Source organism: Neospora caninum, chromosome VIIb (assembly GCF_000208865.1).
Source record: "Neospora caninum Liverpool complete genome, chromosome VIIb".
Lineage (NCBI taxonomy): Eukaryota > Apicomplexa > Conoidasida > Eucoccidiorida > Sarcocystidae > Neospora > Neospora caninum.
Genome location: NC_018394.1, coordinates 1,412,089 through 1,435,623, shown reverse-complemented (window position 1 = coordinate 1,435,623; position 23,535 = coordinate 1,412,089). Strand labels below are relative to the sequence as shown.

Genomic DNA, 23,535 nt, shown 5'->3' with positions numbered 1-23,535 from the left:
ATGTCGGATGCGTCCTCCCGCTCTGGCGCCTGCTTTGCTGTCTCAAATTCCGCGTCGCCGTCTACCTTCGTTTCTGCTTACTCTACCATCCACAACGCCGCGTCGCTTAGCGCGTACTTGCTTCGGAAGCGCCTCGAGTTTGTCGAGCATCCGAACAAGTTCACTCTCAAATTCTGTCCAAACTGCCCGGACCACAAACACCGACGGGACAACCTGTTCAAACTCGAAGTCTTCAAAAACAGCGGGAACTGCTACTGTCACCGGTGCGGCTGGAAAGGCTCCTTCTTCGACTTGAAGACAAAACTGGGTGACCTGAATCCACAGGACGTCCTCGCCGCGCTCCAGGCAACCGGGGGCGGCCCTCGCGGGTGTACGTACACCCCAGGGCCATGGGAGGAAGTCCAACGGAGCCCGAACGGCTTCACGGACAGTGGAGCGCCAGGTGGAGGTTTCCTGGGATCGGGAATCGGCAGCAGCTTTTCCTTCGGCAGCCCGTCGAGGGGGTTCGAAGGGGCTCTCGGCGCGGACGGCCGGATTCCCCCCGTCCTTGGCTGGGGACAGGAGCAACCCAACGGGGACCGGTATCATCCTCGATTTGAATCGTTCGCGGAGAACCTCGAGAGCGCAGCAGCCACCCGGCGAGAAAAGGGAGGCGAGCCCCCAACGGAATCGAACAGCAAAAAGACACGAACCAGAAAGGCAACGTCCGAGACCGAAGGTTCCAACAGCGAAGCGCATTCGCAGGACCATGAAGACCGGGATGGCTGCGGCCAACGCGTTCTCCAATATCTAACCGACAAACGAGGCATGACACTGGAAACGGTAAGTCGCCGTTTCGGAGCCTTCCCGCCTGTTCTTTCACAAGTGCTCTTTCAGCCGGGAGAAACTGCGACTCAGGCCTTCAGCGCAATCTGCCGACTAACAGGAAACTGCGAAGAGCCCCGAGAGGACTGTGGGGTCAGCTCCGGCCCTGCTCCACCTCGGCTACAAAAAGGCGACAAATCACCCCTTCGACGCCGTGGCTGCAGCCTGTCGCAGCTCCACAGAGTCAGTTGTGTCCTTTCACAGGTGTGCGCCGCGTGTGCTAATGTTCGGCTGCTCATGTGCTCGGCTGTTTCCTTGCCCACCGGAGAAGAGTCGTGAATGTGCCGTTCTCTGTTCAGCTGCGCGCATACGGAGTCGGGTGCGTCAGCTTGTATTTTCCTCCGCTGGACGCGAGCGCCAAAGGCCCACCTCCCAAGTGAGCGAGAGGAGCGAGAGGCGGGGCGTTTGCTCGCCTGGGTCTAAGGGAAGAGACCACGAAGACGCAGCGGCGAAGTGTGACACACTCAGTGCCGCGGGCAATTCACGACGGCGGAGACAGGAAGGGTCGGGAAGTCGAGTCGAGTGTCTTCGTCACACGAAAAAGGAGAGAAGCATTCTTCCGCGTGGCCGCAGTGGAGTCGCCGTGCTGGGCTTCTCACAGCAGCTGTCGCGTGGACGCGCGGTTGTGTTCAACCGGAATGTGACTTCAATCGGAGTGTGACACCAGATACCGCATCGGCGCTTTCCAGGATGCGTGCGCCGCCTTCTGCGGCACGTCGGTCTCTGATCGCCTACGTTCTCTACATACCGTTCTATAGTCAGAGGAGTAGCGCGGCAAACTTTTCGTTCCTTCCCACTCTTGGCTTTCCCCGTCGCCCTGGCGCTGGCAACTCCGCAAGTCTTTGGTCTGGTGAGGGGCCAGCTCTCATTCAGCCTCGTTTTCGTTTCGCGCGAGGGATTCGCCCGGTGAGTGTTCTGTCGCGTGTCTCTTGTGTTTGTCCGTCGCAGATGGGAGAGCCACGACTGCGTGACGTTTCCGTGGCAGGTCTGCTCGGACCCTTCCCAGAGCGCCTCTACAGAAGCCGAAGTCGCTGCAGCCTTCGAGCGTCAGCCGTCTTGCAGCCGGCCGGTCTCCGCGAGGACGCGCTTGCTGCGGTCGCGCGGCGCCTCGCAGATTTCTTCTGAGCGAGACGGGAGTGGGGCCGAACCGTCCGCTCCGACTGCGTCCATCGTGCGCGTCAAGGCGCGCAGCATCACGGAGAAGAGCTGCATGCGCTTGCTGCCTGCGGGCGGACAATGGGGACTGTTTGGCGCCGGGACTGTGCCGGCTGAGGCCGACACGGTGGTTGTGACGGAGGGCGAATTCGACGCCATGAGTGTCTTTCAGCAGACCGGCCTTCCGGCAGTTTCCGTTCCCATGGGGGCGCACTCGTTGCCGGTCCAAGTCTTGCCCTTCTTCGAGAGATTCAAAAAAATCATTTTGGTGAGAAGCGGAAACTCCACGGAGCACCTTCACCGGAGCAAAGCGGCGCGAAGGCTGCCGGGGCTCGGTCCAGCGCCAGGGTGAAAAAAAAGCAACTGGCCCTCCTCTCTGCCAGCAAAAAGGCTGTGCTGACCTGACGCGTGCGGAAAACGCGGTAGGGTGTCCAGAAAAACGCGCTCCACAAGCACGCCAAGTGGCTGGGCCATGCGGAGTAGAGGGCTGGGGTCTGGACGCGCGTCTGTGTCTGTGCGCGCGTCTGTGTGTGCTGTGGCTAAACTTCTGTAAAGTTCTGAGGCTGAGGCGCGTGCACTACGTACTGTGCCGGTCCTGTCTGAGGGCAGATGCTCCCGGCGCGCTGCGCGGCCATTCCCCGCGCTTTTTTTCCGTTCCTGCGTGGTGTGTGTCCCTTCAGTGGATGGACGAGGACGCCGCAGGCCGCGAAGGCGCGGAGCTCTTTGCCTCGAAGCTCGGCATCGGCCGATGCTACTTGGTTCGAGGTTCGGTGGTGTTTGACGCGCTCCTCCGGGCGGGCTCTGAGTGTCTCGCCTCTGCCGAGTCGACGCGTGGAGAAGAAACCGGCGAGCGGAAAAGGCGGAAAGCTGCAAAGGACGGCAAGCAGAAGCGCGAGGATGAGGCGAAGGAGCAACCGCGAGATGGCGATGGCGTTGCCTTGGCGGCCGAGGAAGGCCGAGAGGATCCGGGACCGCAGGATGCGCAGGCCTGTGGGCTTCCGGATTTGCGCGGAGGCGTCCCGAAGGACGCGAACGAGGCGCTTTTGCGCGGCTTCGACTTGCGACTTTTCATCGACAGCGCAGCGCCCATTCCGCACTCGCAAATCCTCACCTTCAGGGACTTGCGAAATAGCGTTTTCGATGAAGTGATGAATCCAGGTACGGGCGAGAGAGCGTGCCGGCGGGTCTTGCCCGACGGTAGGAAGGCACTGCGTTCCAGGCGTTGAACACGAGCCTTTGTTTGCACAGCTTGTACCGTTATTACACTGAGAAGCATGCTGCTATAGTCGAGGACCTTTTGTCTTCACATTTTGCAACGCAAATCGGACAAACGGAGACCAAGGGCAGTACCTGGGATACAGAATCGGGCAACACCAAAGCGTGTCCAAGCGTCGAGTTGCGGGTGTCTCCGGAAGTGCAGAGGTTCGAAAACTCAGGAGAAAGCGCGTGCACTGGTACCACCGCATCCGCAATTCACACACTTTCGGGAGGACACAAACACGACACGCCCGAGTTCGCCAACGAGTTGCCAGAAGAGACAGGACGGGCCCTTGTGGGGGCGCAAGATGTGAGGGCCTTCAAAAAAAGTGCCGGAAGCCTGGCGATTCCCCAGACACGCAGCGAGACGCGCGTACCGATTCGCTGGAAAGTGCGTTGCTCCATGTGGCGTTCGCAGGCCGCGTTAGGGGCGTGCCGAGCGTCACTCTGCCGGCGTTCACGAGACTCCTCGGTAAGAACAAAATCCAGATCTCGAGGGTTCGGGGCAGAGCCAGTCTAAATAGAGGCGGCCTCTTTGGCGTGTTGGTGGAGCGTAGCAGACTCTCGACCGACTGAACAGCTCGAGCGGATCGTCCCGTCTCTCCAGAAAGGCGTCACGCACGGAAACCGCAGCCTGCCGTTGACCCACAGGGCCCTAGCTCCGCACACAGGAGAGGCCGCGATAGCCCAGCGGGGAGGCACCGGCATGGGGGCTCTCTGACGGTCTGGACGGCGGGCAGTTTTGGGGGAGATTCAGTGCGTCTCAGGGACACACACGCGACGATGCCGGTCAGCAAAGAAACGGCGCGTCCAGCAGTTCTGCGCCCACGAAGCGTCACGCGGAGCTGCGGCGTAGCTCTGCGGAAGAGAGTGTTTCAGAATTCCTCCTTCGAAGTCCGGGGTCTCCCTGCGTGTGTGTGGTGTCTGTGCACAGGAGGTTTGCGTCGAGGCGAGCTGTCGGTGTGGACCGGCGGAACGGGTATGGGGAAGACAACCATTCTGTCGCAACTTTCTATAGACTTTTGTTTGCAAGGACTGCCGACGCTCTGGGGATCCTTCGAGGTAAACAACGTGAGGTGAGCGACGGCGTTTCGACTCGAGTCAACGCGTACACAAAGGGTACGCGTGTGAGAAAAGGACGACTGGAATGTGAATTCCTCCGACTGGAATCTGCTCCTTTTTGGGTGGATGTATTCACCCGAAATCCGTGTGCGGGGGCCAAAGATGGACGCGCACGGACTGTCTCGACACTTTGTTTCGAGCGGTTTCTGAAGAAACGCGCTGAACGCCGCCATGCGTTTGCCCACGAACTCCGGTCCTGGCCACACACCGAGCCTCTCGGGCGTGGATGTCCGCGTCAGGCACGGGTTGCGAGTTTTGCCGAGACGGGCGGTCGCCTTTCCACGTGGGCTCCTGTCGCTTCCGTCGCCCTGGCCACACTCCCGCGACTTGCACACGGTTCTTGTTTTCGCGCGGGGCTCTCTGCGATGTTCCAACTTTCCTCACCCAAGTAAAACGCCTGTGTGTGGAAAGACACCTACGAGCCGGCGCGTTGACGTGTCCCTGGCGGATGGCTGCAGGCTGTTGAAGACGATGCTGCGACAGTTTAGCGGCGGCGAACTGGATGGCGACCGTGCGCGGTTCGACTTTTTCGCGGACAAGTTTGCGAGTCTCCCTCTGTACTTTCTCAAGTTCCACGGATCGACGGACGTCGACGAGGCAAGTGCCAGAGAAAAAGCTCGGGAAGCGCATCCTCAGTTGAGACCCACCCGCGCCTGTTCCGCCCTCGAGCCGCTCGTGAAATCCGTCCAACGCCACGCCGAGGAGCTGGTTGAGTTTTGCGAGGCGCCTCAGGCCGTCCGGGACGCGCGCTCGCGCCGAGCCACGACCGCGCCCTTACACGTGCCTGCAGTGTCGCGATCTCTCTGGGAAGGCCCGTGTCCGCCCCGATGGAGCTTCTTGGCGCGTGTTTGCGATGGAAACGGAAGGCTTCGCGGCGGGTTTGGGATCGCGCAAAACGCGGAAGTCAGAGCCTTCATGTGGGATGCTTCGCCTTTCGTGTCTGCCTTCGTAGGTCATCGACGCCATGGACTACGCGTGCTACGTTCTGGATGTTGGACACGTGATTCTCGACAATCTGCAGTTCATGCTGAGCGGACAGGCGCGAGGCCACGAAGTGTGGGACATGCAGAACTCAGCGATCGAGAAGTTTCGGCGCTTCGCGACGACCAAGAACGTCCACATCTCCATTGTCGTTCATCCGAGGAAAGAGGTACGGACCTGACGCCCCACGCCCCGGGAGCGGCTGCCAGCGACAGGCTGCGCGGGGGTCTCCTCACCGATCGAGAATTGAGAAGCACTGCGAACCCGGGCGCTCCTCGAAACGTCTGTCGGTAAAGCAGCGCCGGTTTGGAGTGCTCGCGAGACACCCTCGCGTTCTTTTAGGCGAACGATGGATCTCACGGGTAGCCGAAAAAAGGTCGGCGACGCGTCCACCGGACTCTCCAAACAGGTGCGGCATTGCCGACAGACGTTTAGAGTCAGACGTGCGAATACAGCTGAGAACGCGGTCGAACCGTGAGTTCGGAAAACGTTTGCCTGCCGACTTTGAAGTTTCTGGCGAATCTGCGTGTGCGACTCTCCAGGACGACGACACGCCTCTGGGCCTCTCCAGCGTCTTCGGTTCGGTCAAGTCTACACAGGAGGCAGATAACGTCGTCATTCTGCAGCGTCGCCGGCGCAGCCCGACCGGTCATGCTGCGACAGCTTCTCGGTCTGGATCTCGTCGCGGGGGCGCAGGCCTGGAGGGCTCAGCCTCGCCTCCGGGAGACAGCGCGCGGACGACGAACTATCTGGAGCTCCGGAAAAACCGTTTTTCCGGCGAACTGGGAAACGTGCCGTACGTGTTCAACAAGAACAGTCTCACGATTCGAGTAAGAGCCAAGGCGTCGCAAACCCGAGGAGTTGCCCTACCACTGCAAACGCAGCAGGCGAGAATGAAGGCGCGGGAAAGCCGCTGCCAGCGCCAGTCTGTGTGAGTGTGTGTGAGTGTGCGAGTGTCGCCGTCTTCATCGCATTTGAAGGGACTCAATTTTTTGTAGGTCGTCCAGAGTTGACTCCAGTTGAACCCCCTCTCTGGCATACGCCCCCAGTCAGCATGTGCACATCTCTTTTCCGTCTGTATCGACACCTATCCCGGGGACCTGCGGATGCGACTAAAGTCCACACGTTCCCTTTCCTTATGCATGCATAGGTGCCTTGGTGTTCTCGTATCGGGGTTTTTGGGTCTGTTTCAGGAGCTTTCGACGTCCCAAGTCGACGCAGAGGACGAGGCGGCTCTTCGGGCAGCTCTCAGCCCCCCTGACGGAGAATGCCGCTCTTCTCGGAAAAGGGCGAAAGGCGCGGACCGGCCTGATGCCTTTCCGCGTGAAGAGCTCGACTCGGGCAGTCCCGGTCTCCCCGAGGGCGAAGCTTCGAGCCTAGACCTCGACTCCGCAGGGCCCGCCGTGATGGCCCACGCGTTCGATCAGCTGCAAAGGCAGTGGACAGATTCCCAAGCGCGCGGCACGGAACTGCGGAGTCTCCTGGCTCCGAAACGCGGGTGAGTCGGGACGAATTTCAACAGATCCCGACAGGACTCCTCTCTGGCGCGCGGAAACCCCGCCGGGTGTACGTAGAGAGGAATGGTGCAGCCCTTTGACCAATGGATCGGCGTTTGACCCCCGACAGCGCGGCCCGACGGCTCTGGGCTTTTGCCCGCGTCAAGCGTTTCGTCCGTGCTTTCCTACCCCCCTCTGTTCTGCGTTGCAAGCGGCGGGTACCTCCGGTTTCGGGTTTTTCGACTTCGGGTCCGCTCGTGCGGCAACGTCTCCCGAGCCTGCGCTCGCCCCAAAACGCAACTGGGAGGCGCGTCGAATGAATGGACGGTTTTCTGCGTGTCTGCTCTGTTCGCTGCAGAAGCGGCGGGTTTTCAGGGAGTTCTTCGTGCCAGCGAACCGCGGGGCCTTACGCGTTTCAAGTCTCCGCTCCCGGCGTAGCGCCCAGAACGTCTACCGCAACCTCCGGTCTGCTTCAGCATTCCCCCTCGACCCCCGGCTCGTTTTCGTCCGTTCCTGGGCCGCCGCAGTCGCCCGCGAATGCGTTGCATGCAGCGCCGGCGTCAGCCGCTCCGCCTGGGTCTCTATCGCTCCGCAGTCCGAGCTCCCCGGTGCCCCCGCAGCCGGCCGCGACTGCTCAGATCTCCGTTGCCTCCGAAAAGCTCCAGGACCTCGTTTCCGCGCCGGAAGATCCCGCGCCCCAATCCTCGGCTGCGCTGTCGACAGCCAGCGGGGACACCGCGGCGCCGCGCACCCCTGTGCGCTCGCAGCCCGCTTTCGTCTTGTCTCCAGAGAGTCCGATGCCGTTGCTGCGGGAGCTCGCCAGTGCGTTGCCCCTCGCTGAGCCGGTCAAGCTGAGCGGACCCAGCAGGACGAAGGCTGCTGTCTACGAAGACTTGCGGCGTGTCATTGAAAAGCACCCGCAGATGAAACGCATCGCGGCTGCGGTCGTGAAAGACTTTGAGAAGAAGCAAAAGGAGAAGGCGGAGCGAGTGAAGAGCGGGAAAGACTCAGGAGCCGCGAACGCGCCAGCGAGCGACGCGTCGGGCGGCGAGGGCGACGCGAGAGGCTCGGCAGGGACGAGCTCGCAGAACGGAGGCAGCGGCGGCCGCGAGCCTCGCTCGCCTCCCGGTCCGGACGGCGGCGCTTCCCTGTCGCTCGACGACGCGCCTGGGTTGCGCCTGACGCTGCGTCAGGACGGAGAAGAGGAGGCTGAAAACCCAGTTGTCAAACTCGTCCCTGCGCAAGAGGTGCTCGGCCCCGTCCCCCCGGGCGATTCTTTTCTGGGCGAGAGCGCCGAGGGCGCCGCTCGCAGACCTGGCACCGGCGACGCAACCCACGTCCACGGCGACGCGTGTCGACTCCAAGTCGCTCAACCGGTGGAGCCGCCGTCCGACTACATCCGATCCGACTTTATTCTTGTTGACTCTGCCTGCAAGATGCAACAGCTCGCTCCCTACCTCTATCGCATTCTGCAGACGCTCCACCCGAACGACGCACGATACACGGCAGGAGGAGCGCCCAGCCAAGCGGAGACGGGCGAGGGTCCGGGCGGCGACGCGGAAACGGCGGGTGCCGCGTGGGATCGAGGCCGAGGACCTAGTCCACGAACCGACTCTTCTGGCGAACGAAACGAGGAATCCGGAGTTTGCCTCTCCATGGGCGTCGACGTCGAGACAACCGGACTGGACCCATACAGTGCGCGCGTGCGGTAAGTCTGTCCCTGCGTCTCAGCAAACCCCTGCGGCAAGCACCCGCGTGGAGACCCGTTGTTCTCTTCCTTCTCCTGCGCCCTCGAGGGCCGCGTCACCAGCGGCAGCCGCCTCGGCATCCGCTGCCTAAATGTGCCGCTCCGAGTGGCGTCACTGACACGAACGCGGGGCAAGCGCAGTTTCAGAAACTGCCCCGTCGAGAAAGTCTCAGATTCCGAGCGGCTCAGCGGACTCGACTTGTCGATCCCCGGTCCCACCCGTTCCTCGTGCATGCGACGTCTTCCGACCGAAGACGCACACCGGACTGGAGCGCGGAACTCCCCCGGGGCGTCGATCAGGAGCCTTCGCTCCACGTCTGTGCACACAAGCGGGTCTCCTGAGGGTCCAGCGAGATCCGCCTGCGACGTTCGGCGCGCAGTGGTGTGGCGGTTTCCACTCTCGCGTCTTCGAAGGCTCGCGGAGGAACGCAGGCGACTCCCGCCTTCACGGCGAGGGCAGGTTTCCCCGCAGTCTTCTCTCTTCGCGCACGTGGATGTCGTTTTCATCCTCGGCCCCTCTATATGTGCGGTGACCTGTGGGTGTTTGTCTTCAGTCTTCTGCAGCTGGCCTTACCTGATTTCCCCACTCTTCTGTTCGACCTTTTTGCGTTGCCTGTCTCGTCGCCGTCGCTCCGGGCCGTGCGCCTGCTGCTGGCGTCGCCCCGCATTCGGAAAGTTTTCCACAACGGGAAATTCGATCTCTGCTTCCTCGCGGCCGCAGGCCTCGGCGGTCCTCAGTCTCGGCCCGCGCCGCGTACGGCTGAGCCTAACGAGGCTCTGGGGAAGCCAGAACGGTCTCCGCCTGAAGGCGACGTCGCGTCGGCCGAGCGCCCTCCCGGGGGAGGCGCGACGCGCCCCAAAGCAGGCACCGAGACGCCTGGGGCTTCCGAAGGCGCGGCGGAGCAGGAGGCAACTCCCACACAGTCGGCGGCCGCCGAAGCGCATGCAGTTCCCCTGCTGGATGCGGCGGTGCTGGGCGAGCGTCCGGAAATCGGTGCGCTGCAGAGCGACGGGGGGGTGTACGTGAGCGGCCCGATCTTTGACACTTTGATTGCGGCGAAAGTCGTGGAGGCGGGAGTGATGGGGACCGGGTTCAAACTGCTCCAAGTCGTCGAGCGGTTCTTGGGCGTGCTCATGGACAAGCGCATGCAGGCGAGCGACTGGAGTTCCCCGCACCTCTCGCAGGAGCAACTTCTCTACGCCGCCAGGTAGGCTCGATGAACGGTTTTCTCCGCGCGAGGCTGCTGGCCGGATTCTCGGGGTGCGCGAACGTCCACGATGTGCTCCTGGTCGCGCCAAAGAAAAGAGCTGTCCATCCAAGTGTGGAAATACACCGAAGAACTGCCAGCGCGCATATGCGGACCGAGTGGGGAGCGTTCTTGCCGCTCCAGTCTCGGGCGCCTCCATCGACAGCGGCCGCGCGGTGTGCTGTGTTTTGCACACTCTCGAAAGGCCACGGACGGGCTAGACGGGTCCTAGCGCTTCTTTCCCAGCCCCGCCGCGTCTTTGTGGGGATCTGTGGCGCGTGGCTTCTTCGCAGGGATGCAGCCGTCATGTTGCCGCTCCAGCAGCGCCTGCAGCGGAAACTGGAGGCGTACGACCTGCAGGAAGTCATGGACGTGGAGATGCGGTGCTTGCGACCAGGTGGGTGGGCGGGTGCGGGGTCGGCCACGAGGGGGAAACGAAGGGGTGACGCGGGGGCTGCCTGCCGGGGCACAACTGAATGGCGGCGATGCAGACAAACTGGAGGGGACGGAACGGATCTAGAACGCTCCACGCGCGCAGTGCAGGGACGCCTTGCGGCTTCGCCGTGTGTGGGGCGGGGGGGGGGGGGGGGTCGCAAGCGGCGGGGCGCCGCGGCGCGTGGGACGAGGCCACGCGGGTTCTTCGGCGGGCGCGGAATCTGCGAAATCGCGACTGTGTGGACGCGGCCTTGAGTTTGCTTTGCGCGTTGCGGAAAGCATCCACCGCCGCGCGTGCGCGTGTCTCTTCCTCGCCTCGGAAAGTTCTGCGAGTCGGCGGCGCCCTGCAGGCTCCAGCAAACTGCTTGCGAGGACAGTTTTCGTTCTTCCCGGGCGTTTCGTGTCTCGTGCCTCCAGTGGTGGCGATGGAGTTGAACGGCATGCAGATCGAGCATGCGCGGTGGAAGGAGCTGGAAGCGCATCTCCGCAAAGAAGAAGTGAAGGCGAGGAAACGCCTCGCTGCGGAATTGCATGTGGACGAGACCACCGTAAACTTCAACTCGCAGAAGCAAGTGAGAGAGACAGCGGCCTCTTAGTTCGATGGTGCGAAGGCTCCGTCACAAGGGTCGGGCTGCATGATGCTGTCGAGGGTCTGACGCGCCTTTGCTAGGTCGAAGTTCTGGCCCAGGCTGCCTCGAACCTGGTGCAGGTTTGTGTTCTTCGGCTGCGCCCCCCGTCTGCGGCCTTTGCGGCCATTCCGCCTCGTTCAAGACGTTCCGACGGCAGGCGTGTCGAAACGCATCCTCCACGACGCGCCGCCTGCCTGGGTCTGTGCATGCTGCAGATGCTGGATGCGCTGCGTGCGATTGGCATTCCGTCGCCGCCTCCAGATCGACCGGCGTCGCGGTCTCGCGGCGCTCGCCCTTCGGCCTTTTCAGAGCAACGCGGTCTCGGTTTTGATCAGCCGGCCGAGTTGGAGGACACCCTGCTGAAAGACACCAGCGACGGGACGCTCGCGCGTCTCACACAGTACCCCGCAGTCCAGGCGTTGCGCGACTACCGCAAGGCAGCCAAGGCAATCACGACCTTTGTGGACAAACTGCCACAGCATATCAATTCCGTCACAGGTACGGCGGTTTAGAACTGCGTGCGTGACGCGCAGCTGGGTCTCTGCGAAACGCGAATACCTGAAAATCGCGTTTTTCTACACGTGGTGAAAGCAGCGGCCAAGTCTGCAATGCTTGGAATCTTTCGGGTCTGTGCGGCAGGCAATCGGCGCCGCACGTGCGAAACGCTTTGCTTCCTGTTTCGTGCCGCGCCGCTTCTCAGGGAAAATCCACTGCAGCCTCCACCAGTGTGGTGCAGGCAGCGGTCGCTTCAGCTGCGACTCGCCGAATCTCCAGCAGATTCCGCGTGAGCGCCGGTTCCGCGCGTGCTTCGTGCCGTCGGCGAAAGTTGCCGGTCGCCCCGGAAAGTTCATCATTGCAGATTTCTCTCAGATCGAACTCAGAATCGCGGCGGATCTCGCGTGCGACGAGCGCATGATCGAAGCCTATCAAAAGGTGCGTGCGGCCGTGCCATGTGTGTCTCCCGTTTCGCACAAACCGTGGAGACTCCCCCTTTCGTGCTCACGTGCATGCGGATGCATGCAGTGCTGAGGGTGGCGTCGCGTCTTCGCCACAGGGGAAAGACTTCCCCAAAAGACTCGCTCTCGCGGCGCGGGGACTCGCGGTGTCCGGACAGCTGCCACCGGGTGCCGGCTGGATTTTCGACGACAGTGAACCGGCGAGTTGTGCGCTTCGAGTCGCCTTCGGCGGCCACGCACTCACCGCGTGGTTCAGGCGCATGCGCTTTTTCTGCAGGGTGAGGATCTTCACAAGTTGACGGCTTCGTTGATTTTGAACAAGCCTGCGTCGACGCTGTCAAAGGCGGATCGTCAGCTGGCGAAGGCTGTGAACTTTGGCCTTATCTACGGCATGAGTGCCGATCGGTTCAGAGGCTATGCGTCCAGTGCGTACGGAGTGCAAATGACGCCGCAAGAAGCCCGCGCCTTCCATGCAAAGTATTTCAGCAGCTACGCCGGGATTACTCGGTGGCACCAGCGCCAAAAGGTGAGGCGTGATGGGTCGGCGAGAGTTGTGCCGGTGTCCTGTCGTGTGTCCGTGGAGCCAGGAAGGAATGAGAAAGCCACTTGGAGGAAGAACAAGCATTAATCGATTTATATAAACGACAAAGACATCACGATTTTAGATCGGTTGGTACAGAATATCAAACCCGAATCCAATCGAGATGATAGGCGTGTAGCATCCGTACCGCGTGAGGATGAACGGCCACGAAAGCGCGGTATCTATACGACCGGGGTTACGACAACCATTTGAACCTGAATCGAAGCTTTGTAAAACGATGCCAGAACCTCTTTCTGGAAACGAAGGAGAGAAAAGGGACGAATTGAGGGGGGGGGACGAAACGGAACAAAGAGGGGAAGAGGGCCTCGGAGCTTACGACAACATTTGTGAGGACCCAGCTGGACGAGTATCATGATATACTCACTTTTGTAGTCTCCGTCCTGGTGTTAGTCTGTCGGAGGGCCAAGGTTTGCTGTCGTCCTGACGGAGTTCACCTTCAGACTCTGACGCACGGACCACCCGTCGACGCTGGGACCTCGCAACGCGGCGTGACTGCGTTTTCTGCGTGTGCGACTTTCAGGCTGAGCAACCGAGAGAGACTCGGACGCGCGCAGGGCGCAGAGCACTGTTTGATTACTTTGCCTTCACCAAGTCTCTCAACTATCCTATCCAAGTGAGGAACGGTCGTTGTTCATTTGGGATTCGGGACGCGCATCTCAGCCCGTTTGTGGGTACCGTCAGCACTGGCGAAAAGACCTCGATGCGCACAAAGACTTTGCGACGACACCGTGTCCGGTCAGACCGGAGGCTGCTGCCTTGGAAATGACCCTCCCTTTTTGCTGACCCAGCAGTGGGGTTCTCAGAGTCGAGTCTCTTCTGCCATCTAAAGAGCGCATCCGTTCGCGTGTCCCAAAGGTTTACGTGAACTGGTCAAGAGACACGCGATGCTGACGCCCGCCCCCCCCCCCCCCCGGCGGTTTCGGGGCACTTCCTGCATCCGTGCCTCCCCCGTGGTTCGACGCCACGTGAGCGGAGCTCCAGTGCATGCGCTGGACGTTCCAGAGATTTCCACGTATAGTTGCTAAGACAGCTCCAAGAGTTGCAACGACCTTTGTACTCCAAATCACTACAGATTTTGCCTGCGGTTCCCCTCAGGGCACGTCGGCAGACATAACAAAAGAGAGCCTGGTGAGGCTTCAAGACAAACTCGCGCCTCTCGGCGGTCGCCTGGTCATGTGTGTCCACGACGAGATCATCGCGGAAGTCCCCGAAGACAAAGCAGAAGAGGTGCGTCGAACGCCATCTCCACTCCAACAGATCTGCTTCCCACGAGGAACAACTCGTTTCCTTCGGGACGAGCGACAGTCGCGCGAAAGACACAGCCTTCTTCCTTGTCCGGTGTATCGACAGCGTGCACGCCCATCTCAGAGCCAGGGTGCGCCTTCCCGGCACACTGCATGCGCGTTTCGCGCCGGTGTTCCCTCTGTTGCTCTCCGCAGGGCTTGCGAATCCTCATCGAAACGATGGAGGCCGCGGGGAACAAATTTCTTCGCTTCGTCCCGTGCGTCGCGGAGGGTGCAATCGCCGACAGCTGGGCGGACAAGCCTTAGGCGAGCTCGGCGGTTTCCCGCCGCCTCCACTGGACCTCCCCTGCACTTCCACAAAGGTCGAGCAGAGGCAAAGATCTGCACATGAGCGTGGACTTGCCTACGTATGGATTTTTTCGCGCGGCGTGACCCGCAAAGACTGCCAGCCGCGCCAAGGGGTGTTCTGTCGGCGCGTCGTCGGAGATCCCCGGTCCCTTTTCCAGCGGGTCTGGTGATTGCGGGAACGCCCCGTTCTTGAGGCGCGTCGCGAAGGGCCAGACCCCGTTCACGCTGCTCAGGCTCTCGGTCCTCCGCGACGCCAACAACGGTTCAGGCATCGTCCCGCGCTCTCCATTGGAAGCTGGGGCGAGACTAATTCGAGCGGGAAGCCTCGTTCCAGGGTGTTGGGCCGAACCGGCGCTCGACGTTTCCACAGTTTTGTTCCTCCAGAAGATCTGTTGAGGTCGAGATTCTGCGCCTTTTCAAAATGCCAGGCGTCTGCGCGGATCTTCATCCCACACAGGGGAACCGCGAGGGATTCGGTTTCAGATTTCCGGGGATTCCACAGGTCAGCTGTTTGTTTCCCTAGGCCTTCGATGCAGACGGCATCAAGGCTTGACGACTGTGTCCAAGGACGCCGTTGCTCGTTTTTTTGGCGGTCTGAGCACGCGTGTCGGGCAGATCAACTCCAGATTTGCCTACGTTGCCCATGTGACTCGGGGCTCCCGACACGTGCGCGGCTTCAGAGAATGGTCAGTTGCCCCCGGGTACGCTGTTCTCCGTTTCTCCCGGTTGTCGAGTCGCCGCAGACACTTCTGTGACGGCGAGTTTTGTTGAGACAAGACACCCGTCGGTATCGAGAACATTCCCCTCGGGAAGTTGTGCGGGGGGAGCGTCGAGAGCCGTGTCTCTGCTTTCGGCGAAACGGGTTGCGCGCCCGCGGTCCGCTCGACCGTTCCCTTCGGAGGCTGGTGCAGAAGAAACTGTGCTCGGAGGAGTTCTTTGGGACGGTTTTCCCTCTTTCGAGGCGGTCATTTCGGGCAGCGACTGCGTTGCGAGTCAGCCGCTGCCGCAGGGAGTGCCCAGTCAGCAGGTTTCTTGATTCACGCGGACGACGGCAGCCTTGAAGGGTTTTCGGTGGGTGGGCAGAAGGCCCGAGGGAATCGGAGACAGTGTCAGTTTCGTGCTTGTTCCGCCTTGTGGCGCTTCACGTAAGGCTTACTTATACGTGCCTGTCGGTGATTTCTCTCGCGTGTCCGGTTTTTTCTGTCAATCGGCTTTTCCGCTCTCTCTCCAGCGGTTTGTGAGGGACTGCTGTCGCTCGCTAGGGTCATGTCTGCGTGGAAGGTTCTCTGTATTCGCACTATAATGTGTATACGTTTCAGGTTATCTGTGCTCGGGCGTGGGAACCGGAAGTGAGCGTGAGCACTCGGGTCTTGGTGCCCGTTGCACACACACACACACAGCCCTGCGTGGAGCACAAGTTGTCACATGCGTGCTTTGTCCTCCCGATTGACAAGCCCAGGTAATTTAGGTGTCTCGCGTCGCCCGCCTTTCCGTGCATGTTTGACTTGTCGAGCGGCGTTGAGGCGTCTCGTCCGCTTCGCCAAACGTCGTTTCCGTTGTCAACAGACCGTCGAGAAATCCCGTTCTCCGGCGCGCGCAAACCTCCAGCGAGTTGCTGCCAGGAGCCAGCGACTGTCGCTCGAGGCCGCGTTTCTAGGGTCGAGGAGTCGGCTCTCGCGTCCGAACTCAAAACTGCGATACGCGACGTTTTGCCACGATTCCTTCTGCGCCGTTGCGGCCACGAGCACGCGCCCGGCGCCGAGGACACGCCAAACACGGTTAGAAAGCCGCGGGAACGTGGCAATCGCGCACACGTTTTCATCCGTGTTTCCTCGTTTCCGATTCCGCGACCGGCTACACATGTGCAGGGAGCACCGCGTGGCGAGCTACAGCGGGCGGTGTGCTGGCGACGGTGGACAATGGGCCGTGCGACCGACGGGCGGGCAGTGTGTAACGTAGAACTGCTACCTTGGTCGTCTGCGCGGAACCTGTAGCTGCGTCAAGCGAGAAGCTGCAAGTCCTCCCGAGTGCCCGAGGCACGGAGTTGAGCTCGCCACAACGCGCAACGGGCGCCTGGAGGCGTTTCCGTACCCCGGGAGGGAATCGTATTGCCAAAAAGGACGCTGTGAAACGCACGCAAAGCACTATCGGAACGACAGAAACTCAGTTTACAAAATCCTCAGGACATCCGGGGAAGAAAGGCCCGATGCTCTCGTGTCTCCGCGCCTCTCCGGACGCAGAAAACTGGCAAACGGTTCAAACCGACATACGCATGCTTTTCCCGTTCCCCAGAGGCGTTTGTCACGTAGACTGGAACGCGCGCGTGATCGACGCAGCCGCTCGGGCCTGCGCGTGAACGGAGACCCCCGCCTTGCCTTTTCTGGCCTTCGAAAAACCGCATTGATTGTCAGTGGCGAATCTCGTGGACGCGTGTTCACGGCCTCGAACCGTTTCAACCCTGCAGCACGGATTTCTCTGCATGCTCGCTCTGACCTCCCGGTCCCGCGTGAGGTGTATGTCTCCCGCGTTGTTCTCGAAAGCGGTACGCGCTGGAGGCCTCTTCGGGGTTTCGCGCCCCTGCGTTCGCCCTCAGCTTCTTGCGCTCTGTCGCTTTTATGCCATGCCCAACGACGGGAGCGGACTGTCGCCCAGAAGCACTTTTTTCGCCTCGACAGGAAACGAAAAGAAACGTGTGGACCGTGCGCCTGTCGTCTACTGTTCAGACCGAGGACGGCTCCATGCCAAAAAACGCTACGACGCCTTTCCGCCTGCTCAGAAGGATCCTTCAGAAGCACGCGAGAAGGGCTGCGAAAAGGACGCCCAGCGCCGCGAGGCTGCACTGTGTCCCTTCCAGAGAGAAACGAACCCGCGTGGCCGTTCTTTCCGCGGAAGAAAACTTCACCTCGAGTCGGAACTTTTCGAAACAACCAGAACAAATAGGAGTCCTTCAACCTTGTCCCGCAAGCTGCCTGTCGCCCACTGGCGGGGGTACAAAGCGCCTCGGCCGCCTCGCAGAAAGCCCTTCGCCTGCGGCTGCCTGGCGAGGCGACAAAGAGTCCCTCTCTGGGCCTCGTCGATTACGCGATGCCGATCCCACTGCATGCAGTCAAACCTGCACTGACGTCGACACGCTACCGCCCAGCTGTCGCCCGCTTCCCCCGTAGGCGAGTCTAGGACAGACAAGAGAGACAGACTCTCTCTCGCGTGCGGAGGCCCCTAGGGCGAAACAAACCTCTGACCAGTCCCTCACGGCGCCTCCCGGAACACGAACTGAAAAGGAAGGCGGCAAAACGCTACGGAGACAAGCGGGGCGTTTCCCCCCTTTGCTCCCTTCCCGAAGTGGAGACCTACGGTCGTGTGCCGCCCCCCCCCCCCCCATCTGTCTTTTAAAAAAATATCTTCTGAATGCGCCGTCTCAACTGTCTCCACTTTTCCAACCGGCGACCTTTCCCTCGGTATTTTTTTGGGGGGATGTCTTGGGAGGCGCGCGCTGGATATCCCCGGGCTGGGTGCTCGGGGGTTGGGCGGGGGCCAGGCAAGAGGCCTGGTTGCATGCAAAAACGATGCCCTCTGGCGACGGCGAAGAATGGCGAGTGTCTCCAGATGCAGACGCACAGAGGGCCCGGAGCCGTACGGCGAGTCGCGGGGGACGTGTGGAGCTGAGAGCACGACTCCCGCAGGTTTTTTACGGCGACACTCTAGAGAGCGTCGGCACAAGCACTTGGTCTCCGGATCCTTGGAGAAGAATTTCTTGCGTCGAGTTCGAGTCAAAGGACAAAAGGTGAGAAGTCGCAGCGGCAGCCGCCGCCGAGGCACTGCGAGACCGGAGACCATCGAGAGGAAGGTGGACGGTCTCTGAGGTCCTCTCTTGTTTGCCGCCTGCGGAAAACGGGAGCAGAGGCAGAAACTCTCTCGACACGTAAGAAGAACGCACCGCTCACGAAACTCGCGTCTCGACCGTGTGGACGCAAAAGGGACACATGTCCAAAAGCAGCTTGCCGGATACGCTGCAGCCACAGAGGGAGGCACAGGCCTCGAAGGCTGTGCGTGAACAGATCTGTTTACACAGGCTGAAGACAAGAGAAGCTAGCGTTTCACGGAACGCCTCAGGTTTGTAGGGCCATATATCTGGTCCACCTCGGCGACGACAGACCGCGTGCGGAGACTGCCCCACCCCTGCAAAAAGGTGAGAGTTCATCGCAGGGCCTCATAAAAAAGGCCTTCACATAAAAAATACGGCGCCGCACTGCGGCAGCCGAACGAGCCTTCCCGAGGTTTCTGTGTCGCTCCACATCCTCAAGAAAGCGCGACGACCTGACAGTGGTCATCCACTTCTCGCGTGTTTACCTGCTGTCTCTTCGTCGCCCGCATCGGGGAGCATCAGCACAGCTTCTTCGAACTCTGAGTCTTCAGATGCGCCGTTCTCCCCCTCCACCGGGCTGTCCGTGAAACGCTCGACAGGCAACAGTCGCGTCTCTCCAAACGCATCTTCTTCCTCCGTCCCTGGTGTCTCATCGTCCGCTCTCTCCCCCACAGGGGCCAGGCCACAGTCTCTGGACCGTTTCGGTCCCTGGATTCGCCGCTGCTGTCTTTCCTCCAGAGACCCCGCGCTGGTCTTCGCGCGGGCTACAGAGCTGCCTCGCTCGTGCGCGGCTAGCTCCGCCTTCATCTGCGCTCGCACGCGCCTCTGGATCGCGCGCTCGCCTCCCTCCGCTTCACAGGTGGACCTCCGGTCAGACCTACAGTCAGGTTTTCCGTCCGATCTTGGCGCATCGGATCTCTTTCCGAGCTGCTGGTCTGTGTCTGTCTCCTCTCGGGTGCGCCGGCGGAGCGGGCCTTGCCGAGCCCCTGCGCCGTCTGGGGTCTGCGCGAGGCGAATAGTGAATTTCGGCGAGTAGCCAAGTTCGTGGAGATAGTCTTCGGCGCGCGTGCCGGGAGGCGCGCGATCCTGCGGCTGCACGTAGGTCCCCTCGGAGTCAAAAGGGAGGGCGAAGCGCCACTGCTGCATGCCGCACGTCGCGGGGAAGTCGAGAAAGGCCATGACGCAGCCGATGCTCGCCTGAGCCCTGTCGGCCAAGACCAGGTGCGAACAGGCCGGAAAAGTGATCAGGTGCGAGTTGGGCATCAACGCCCGCAGCGAGGTTGCGCACGACAGCGGCGCGACGGCGTCGTCCTGACCCCACAACATGAGCACCGGCTTCCCAGTCTCTCCGACCTGTGCGTAGTCCACAAAAAGAAACGCACGCACACGCGGGGTAACAAACGGGGGGAAACGGGAACCGCGGATGATCGAGGTCACGGCGATGCGATCGGGGGGGGAGGGGGGGAGTTCGTACACAACAGGGTCTCCTGCAGATTACAACTGGAGTCCTCGTCCGTGCCTCGTCCCCCCCTTTGTGTGCGCTAGCCCCCTGGGACGCAGGAGAAAAACCGCGAATTCGCAGCCACTTCGGACACGCAACTGTGCAAGCAGTTCACTGCATTTCCGAAAACAACGTGGCCTCTTACCGCCCAAACATACGCGCTCGCTCGGAAACCGAGAGCTGAGCACCCCAATACGCTCGCTCACCCTTTCGTAGATTTTCCGTGCATCCCAGAGAGGGACGTGCGTGACGCAGCCCACAAACGTGGCGACAACCCCCTTCTTGACGTAGAGTTGCCACATGAGCCTCCTCCACAGAAGTTCTCCAGGGGAGACTCCCGACACGGCGCCTTGTTCGGACGGCCTCTTTGCATCTCCTGGCGCTCCAGTCGAGTCTGCAGCTGCGGAGCCCTGTCTGCAGCTGAACGCCTTCCCGCTTGCTCGTCCCGCTTCCCGCCTTCTCTCCTTTCTGTCCCCCTCCGAAGGCCGTTTTCTCCAAGACAGGCTCTTCTTCCGAGGCTCCTCGGGTGCCTCGGCAGTCGTCGGCCCGGCTGCAGCCGCCGACGCGCTCGACCGTCGCCGCTCCTCGTGCTCCTCCTCTTCGTATTTCTGCAGACAGAACACACAGAGACACTCCGCCGTTGCGACTTTCCACGGAGCGCCCGACCCAAGCCGGCGACGCGTCGCGAGTCGCCGGAGCGTGGTGAGACGAATCGGGCGAATCGACACGGGTGAAGCGGGGCTCTCAGATGTGGGGGTTTTTGCGCAGGAAGCCGGCAACTGACCCCTGTTCTTTGTAGCAGGTTAGGATGGAGATGCGGAAGGGAAGCAACGAAAGGAGAGAAAGCCGACCTCGCGGGCGTACCTGGACGAAGCCTTTCTTGCTAAAGCAGCAACGACAGACGCACGTGGGCACCAGGCAGCAACAGGGAGACACGCACCACCCGAACCGTTGCAGCACTCTGACGGCGAAGGGCTTGTTCGGGAGCAGTCCCGCCGGAGCAACCAGGCAGATGCGGTCAACTAACTCTTTCCGGTGAAGCGCATACTCTGCTGCGATGACGCATCCTGAAAACGAGACCACGCACGAGACCGTTAACAGACGCCGGCAACGCCGGGCGGGTGTACAGGCTCAGCAGATTTGCAGCGCATCCCAGCCAGGTGTCGCCACAACGCGACATGCATGTGGCCCGGACGCGCGAGCCTTTGAATAGAGCCGCGAACCGGAATCCCCATAACCACGCAACAAGACACACTTGCCAGATATTTACAGATGCACACGCCTGCAGTAGTGTCTACTGAGTCATATAAAATAGATAGATAGATAGATAGATAGATAGATAGATAGATATTTCCATATGCATATCAAGCAGAGATTCAAGTATATACGGAGACATGCATCGAAGTGCATCGGAGAATCAACGAGTAGCCATTTTTCAGGAGCTACACACGACAGCTTTGTCCTTCGGCGGGGCTAGATGAGGATCAAGAGGGGGAAACTGGTGGAGACATAGCGCGTAAACAAGGGGAAACGGATGGACGAGAGCAAGAGAGGAAAGGCGGGAAACGGTAAAAGGGAGCGTCGCCACAGCGTCCTTACCTAGGCGTGCATGTATTTAGCTCGCATGTATGCATGGGGAACACAAATCTCTCAGCGTCCCAGGTCTGGCGGTGTTTCTTACCCATCGAAAAGCCTACTACAGAGATGCGCTCATTCTGGAGGCCGAGGTGCTCGAGGAGTTCGTCCGTTTGTTTTATGAAAAACTGGAGACCATAGCGCTTCAGAAAAAAACTGTAGCGCGGCGATGCAGATAGTCCGTGACCGTAGAGATCTGCGTTGCAAAATGCAGACGGCACAGAGTTAGCCGTATTTTGAGCACTATTAGGGCGACTCGGGAAATATCCAAGGAAATCAGGTGCGAATGCCGGGAGGGGAAAGCCCAGTGCTTCGATGTGAAGGGCGAGCACAGAAGGATGCACGGCACGCCTGAGTGTGTGCACGGCTGTATGTCCACAAGAGCAGAGAGGAACCTTGTGATACCGCTCCGAATCGGAGAGATGTGCGAAGGAGTCTAGGGAGAGGCGAAAACCTAGCGCTCGGTTGCTGACCAAAAATCAGAGTTCGGTAGCCGAAACGCGCGAGGACTTCTTGCATGTCGTAAAAGGTGAGCTGTGTCCCGTTCAGACCGTGAAATGTGACAACCTGAGAACAGGACACAAACCGACGCTCACGTCGTTCCCTCGGCGGCAGAAACTTGTTCCTTGGAGAGAAACGCCTAGCAGAGAGTCACACGCCAGGCTATCCCGATCCCGAAAAGGACAAAGCGAAACAGAAACCACGCGTCTCTCCGGGAGTTTTGCTTGAGGTTCCATCTGCGCAGCGCCGAGGCTTCGTGGATGGGGCTCGGACGAGGACGGCTGAGGGTTTGCGGTATCGCCACCAAAGAGGAGCTCCCCGCAGACCCCAGAGTGGAGCCTCGAGGTGGCTGCGTTCAAAAACAAGGCGTGAACCATGAAGGGACTTGCTTGCGCTACAGGTACCGTTCACGTGTCGCGTCTCAGCCCGGTTTCGTGACGCGGGTTTAGGAACGCAATGCACGAAGGCCTACTGCATTCACGGAAGACGGACTCGCCACATCCAGCGTCAGGCCCCGAGGAGAGGCGATGCGCTCTCTCTCGCCTCTTGGAAAGGTTACGTTTATCGTTTCCCTGCTGGATTCGGAGTCGCGCGATCCTCTTTTTCACAGCTCTTGGGGCGGCCGATCCAACACCACGAATCCCCCCCCCCCCCCCCCGGAGTCTGTGGTCTTTGCAAGGAACTCACAATCGGGCCGCCTGGAGGACCTCGAAGATCGTAGTTGATGATCCCAAGCGACGCTTTGAAGGAGCGGAAATAGGTGAAGGGGCTACAGACGCCCTGGCCCCGCAACCATTTAGGTACGGGGTAGTCGGCATTGCAGTCTCTGCCTGAATCTTCTTCCAAAATCTTTTCCAGATTGATTTCCGCTTCGCTCAGAACGCGCTTTTGCCTTGCCGGGGATTCTTTCCCCAGACTCCCGGCTTTCTCTCCCCCCAAGCCGCCCACCTTCCCGCTACGGCGACTCTCGGCAGCCGAGCAAGGGACGCCCTCTCCGTCGAGTCCGTGTGCATTTCCTCCGCTGTTGGAGACGCAATTTGAAGCAGGCGACGCAGAGGTGTCTCCGTTTCTCTCCTCGCACGCCGTTGCGCCCTGAAGACAGCTCGGGGCCTCACAGCCCCCGGGGTTTGGGCACTGTCCCCCAAGGCCCGAATGCTGGTGACTGCAGAAGAGTACCGAGGTCGGAGTCTCGGGCGACACGAACCTGCCGACTGGCTGTTCTTCGCCGGGGAAAGCTGCGCCGTTGCAGCCTGCAGCCTGGGCCTTGTCGGGCGGCCGGCCGGTTCTGTCCAGCTTGGCTCCAAAGTGGAGGGCCATGGGAACAACGCGAAAACTGTTCAGAGGGGAAGGCAGAGGAGTTCGCGAGAATCCCACAGGCCGCGCATTTCGCGTGGCAACGGAACGGGGTGCGCGAGAAAACAGGCAGGGCTACGCGGACACAGAAAGCTGGTGATGAGGAGGCAGCCTAGAGAGCCCGGTGTGGGTAGGTGACAAGGGGGAAGTTGCGTTTTTGCGCGATCCCTCGCTGGACAAAGGCAAAAATGCGCCAGGACGCGGACGAAGCGAGACTCCGCTTGCAGCTCGTAGGAAGAAGAGCGGTCGAAGACAGATGGACGGAACAAATCGAAAGACACAGAAATTCCGGTCGCAAAACCTAACACTACCTCCTCTTCGAATCCAAAGGATTACGTAAGACAATGACGTGACGGCCAAAGCACAAAGAGCCTGTGGGAAGAAGGGTCTTTTTGGACGGCATACAACGGGCTAGGGTGGGAGGACTTGGGCCAACGACACCAGAACGCCGCAAAGAACTGCGAAACCACATGTATGCTCATGAGGCAAATCTGGAAAATGCTGCACTGGGAGGGTGAACCCATGGAAATGACCTGGCCGTAGACGGTCTCCGCGTTCCTGTGCTGCCACGAGATCACGCTCTCGGTCGCAACCAACCCTC

The 23,535-nt window shown here is 60.7% G+C and overlaps 2 protein-coding genes across 2 annotated transcripts; one reads left to right on the top strand and one right to left on the bottom strand.

The window, feature by feature from the left end:
* On the top strand, positions 1-14,040 carry NCLIV_025690 (hypothetical protein; the record flags this gene model as incomplete). The annotated part of the gene is made up of 20 exons (XM_003882764.1): positions 1-822; positions 1,164-1,240; positions 1,813-2,287; positions 2,700-3,177; positions 3,695-3,748; positions 4,211-4,352; positions 4,857-5,301; positions 5,351-5,548; positions 5,922-6,209; positions 6,573-6,877; positions 7,234-8,583; positions 9,177-9,830; positions 10,163-10,266; positions 10,722-10,876; positions 11,149-11,431; positions 11,634-11,866; positions 12,167-12,415; positions 13,011-13,103; positions 13,586-13,717; positions 13,930-14,040. The coding sequence occupies 20 exons, from the start codon at positions 1-3 to the stop codon at positions 14,038-14,040; spliced, it is 6,648 nt and encodes a 2,215-aa protein (XP_003882813.1).
* A 3,727-nt stretch (positions 14,041-17,767) lies between these two features.
* Positions 17,768-22,898, bottom strand: NCLIV_025680 (secreted alpha/beta hydrolase superfamiy protein,related; the record flags this gene model as incomplete). The annotated part of the gene is made up of 8 exons (XM_003882763.1): positions 17,768-17,961; positions 18,430-19,297; positions 19,652-20,053; positions 20,310-20,328; positions 20,386-20,512; positions 21,127-21,276; positions 21,554-21,647; positions 22,269-22,898. 8 exons carry the CDS (start codon positions 22,896-22,898, stop codon positions 17,768-17,770), a joined length of 2,484 nt encoding a protein of 827 aa, XP_003882812.1.
* Positions 22,899-23,535: the final 637 nt, after the last annotated feature.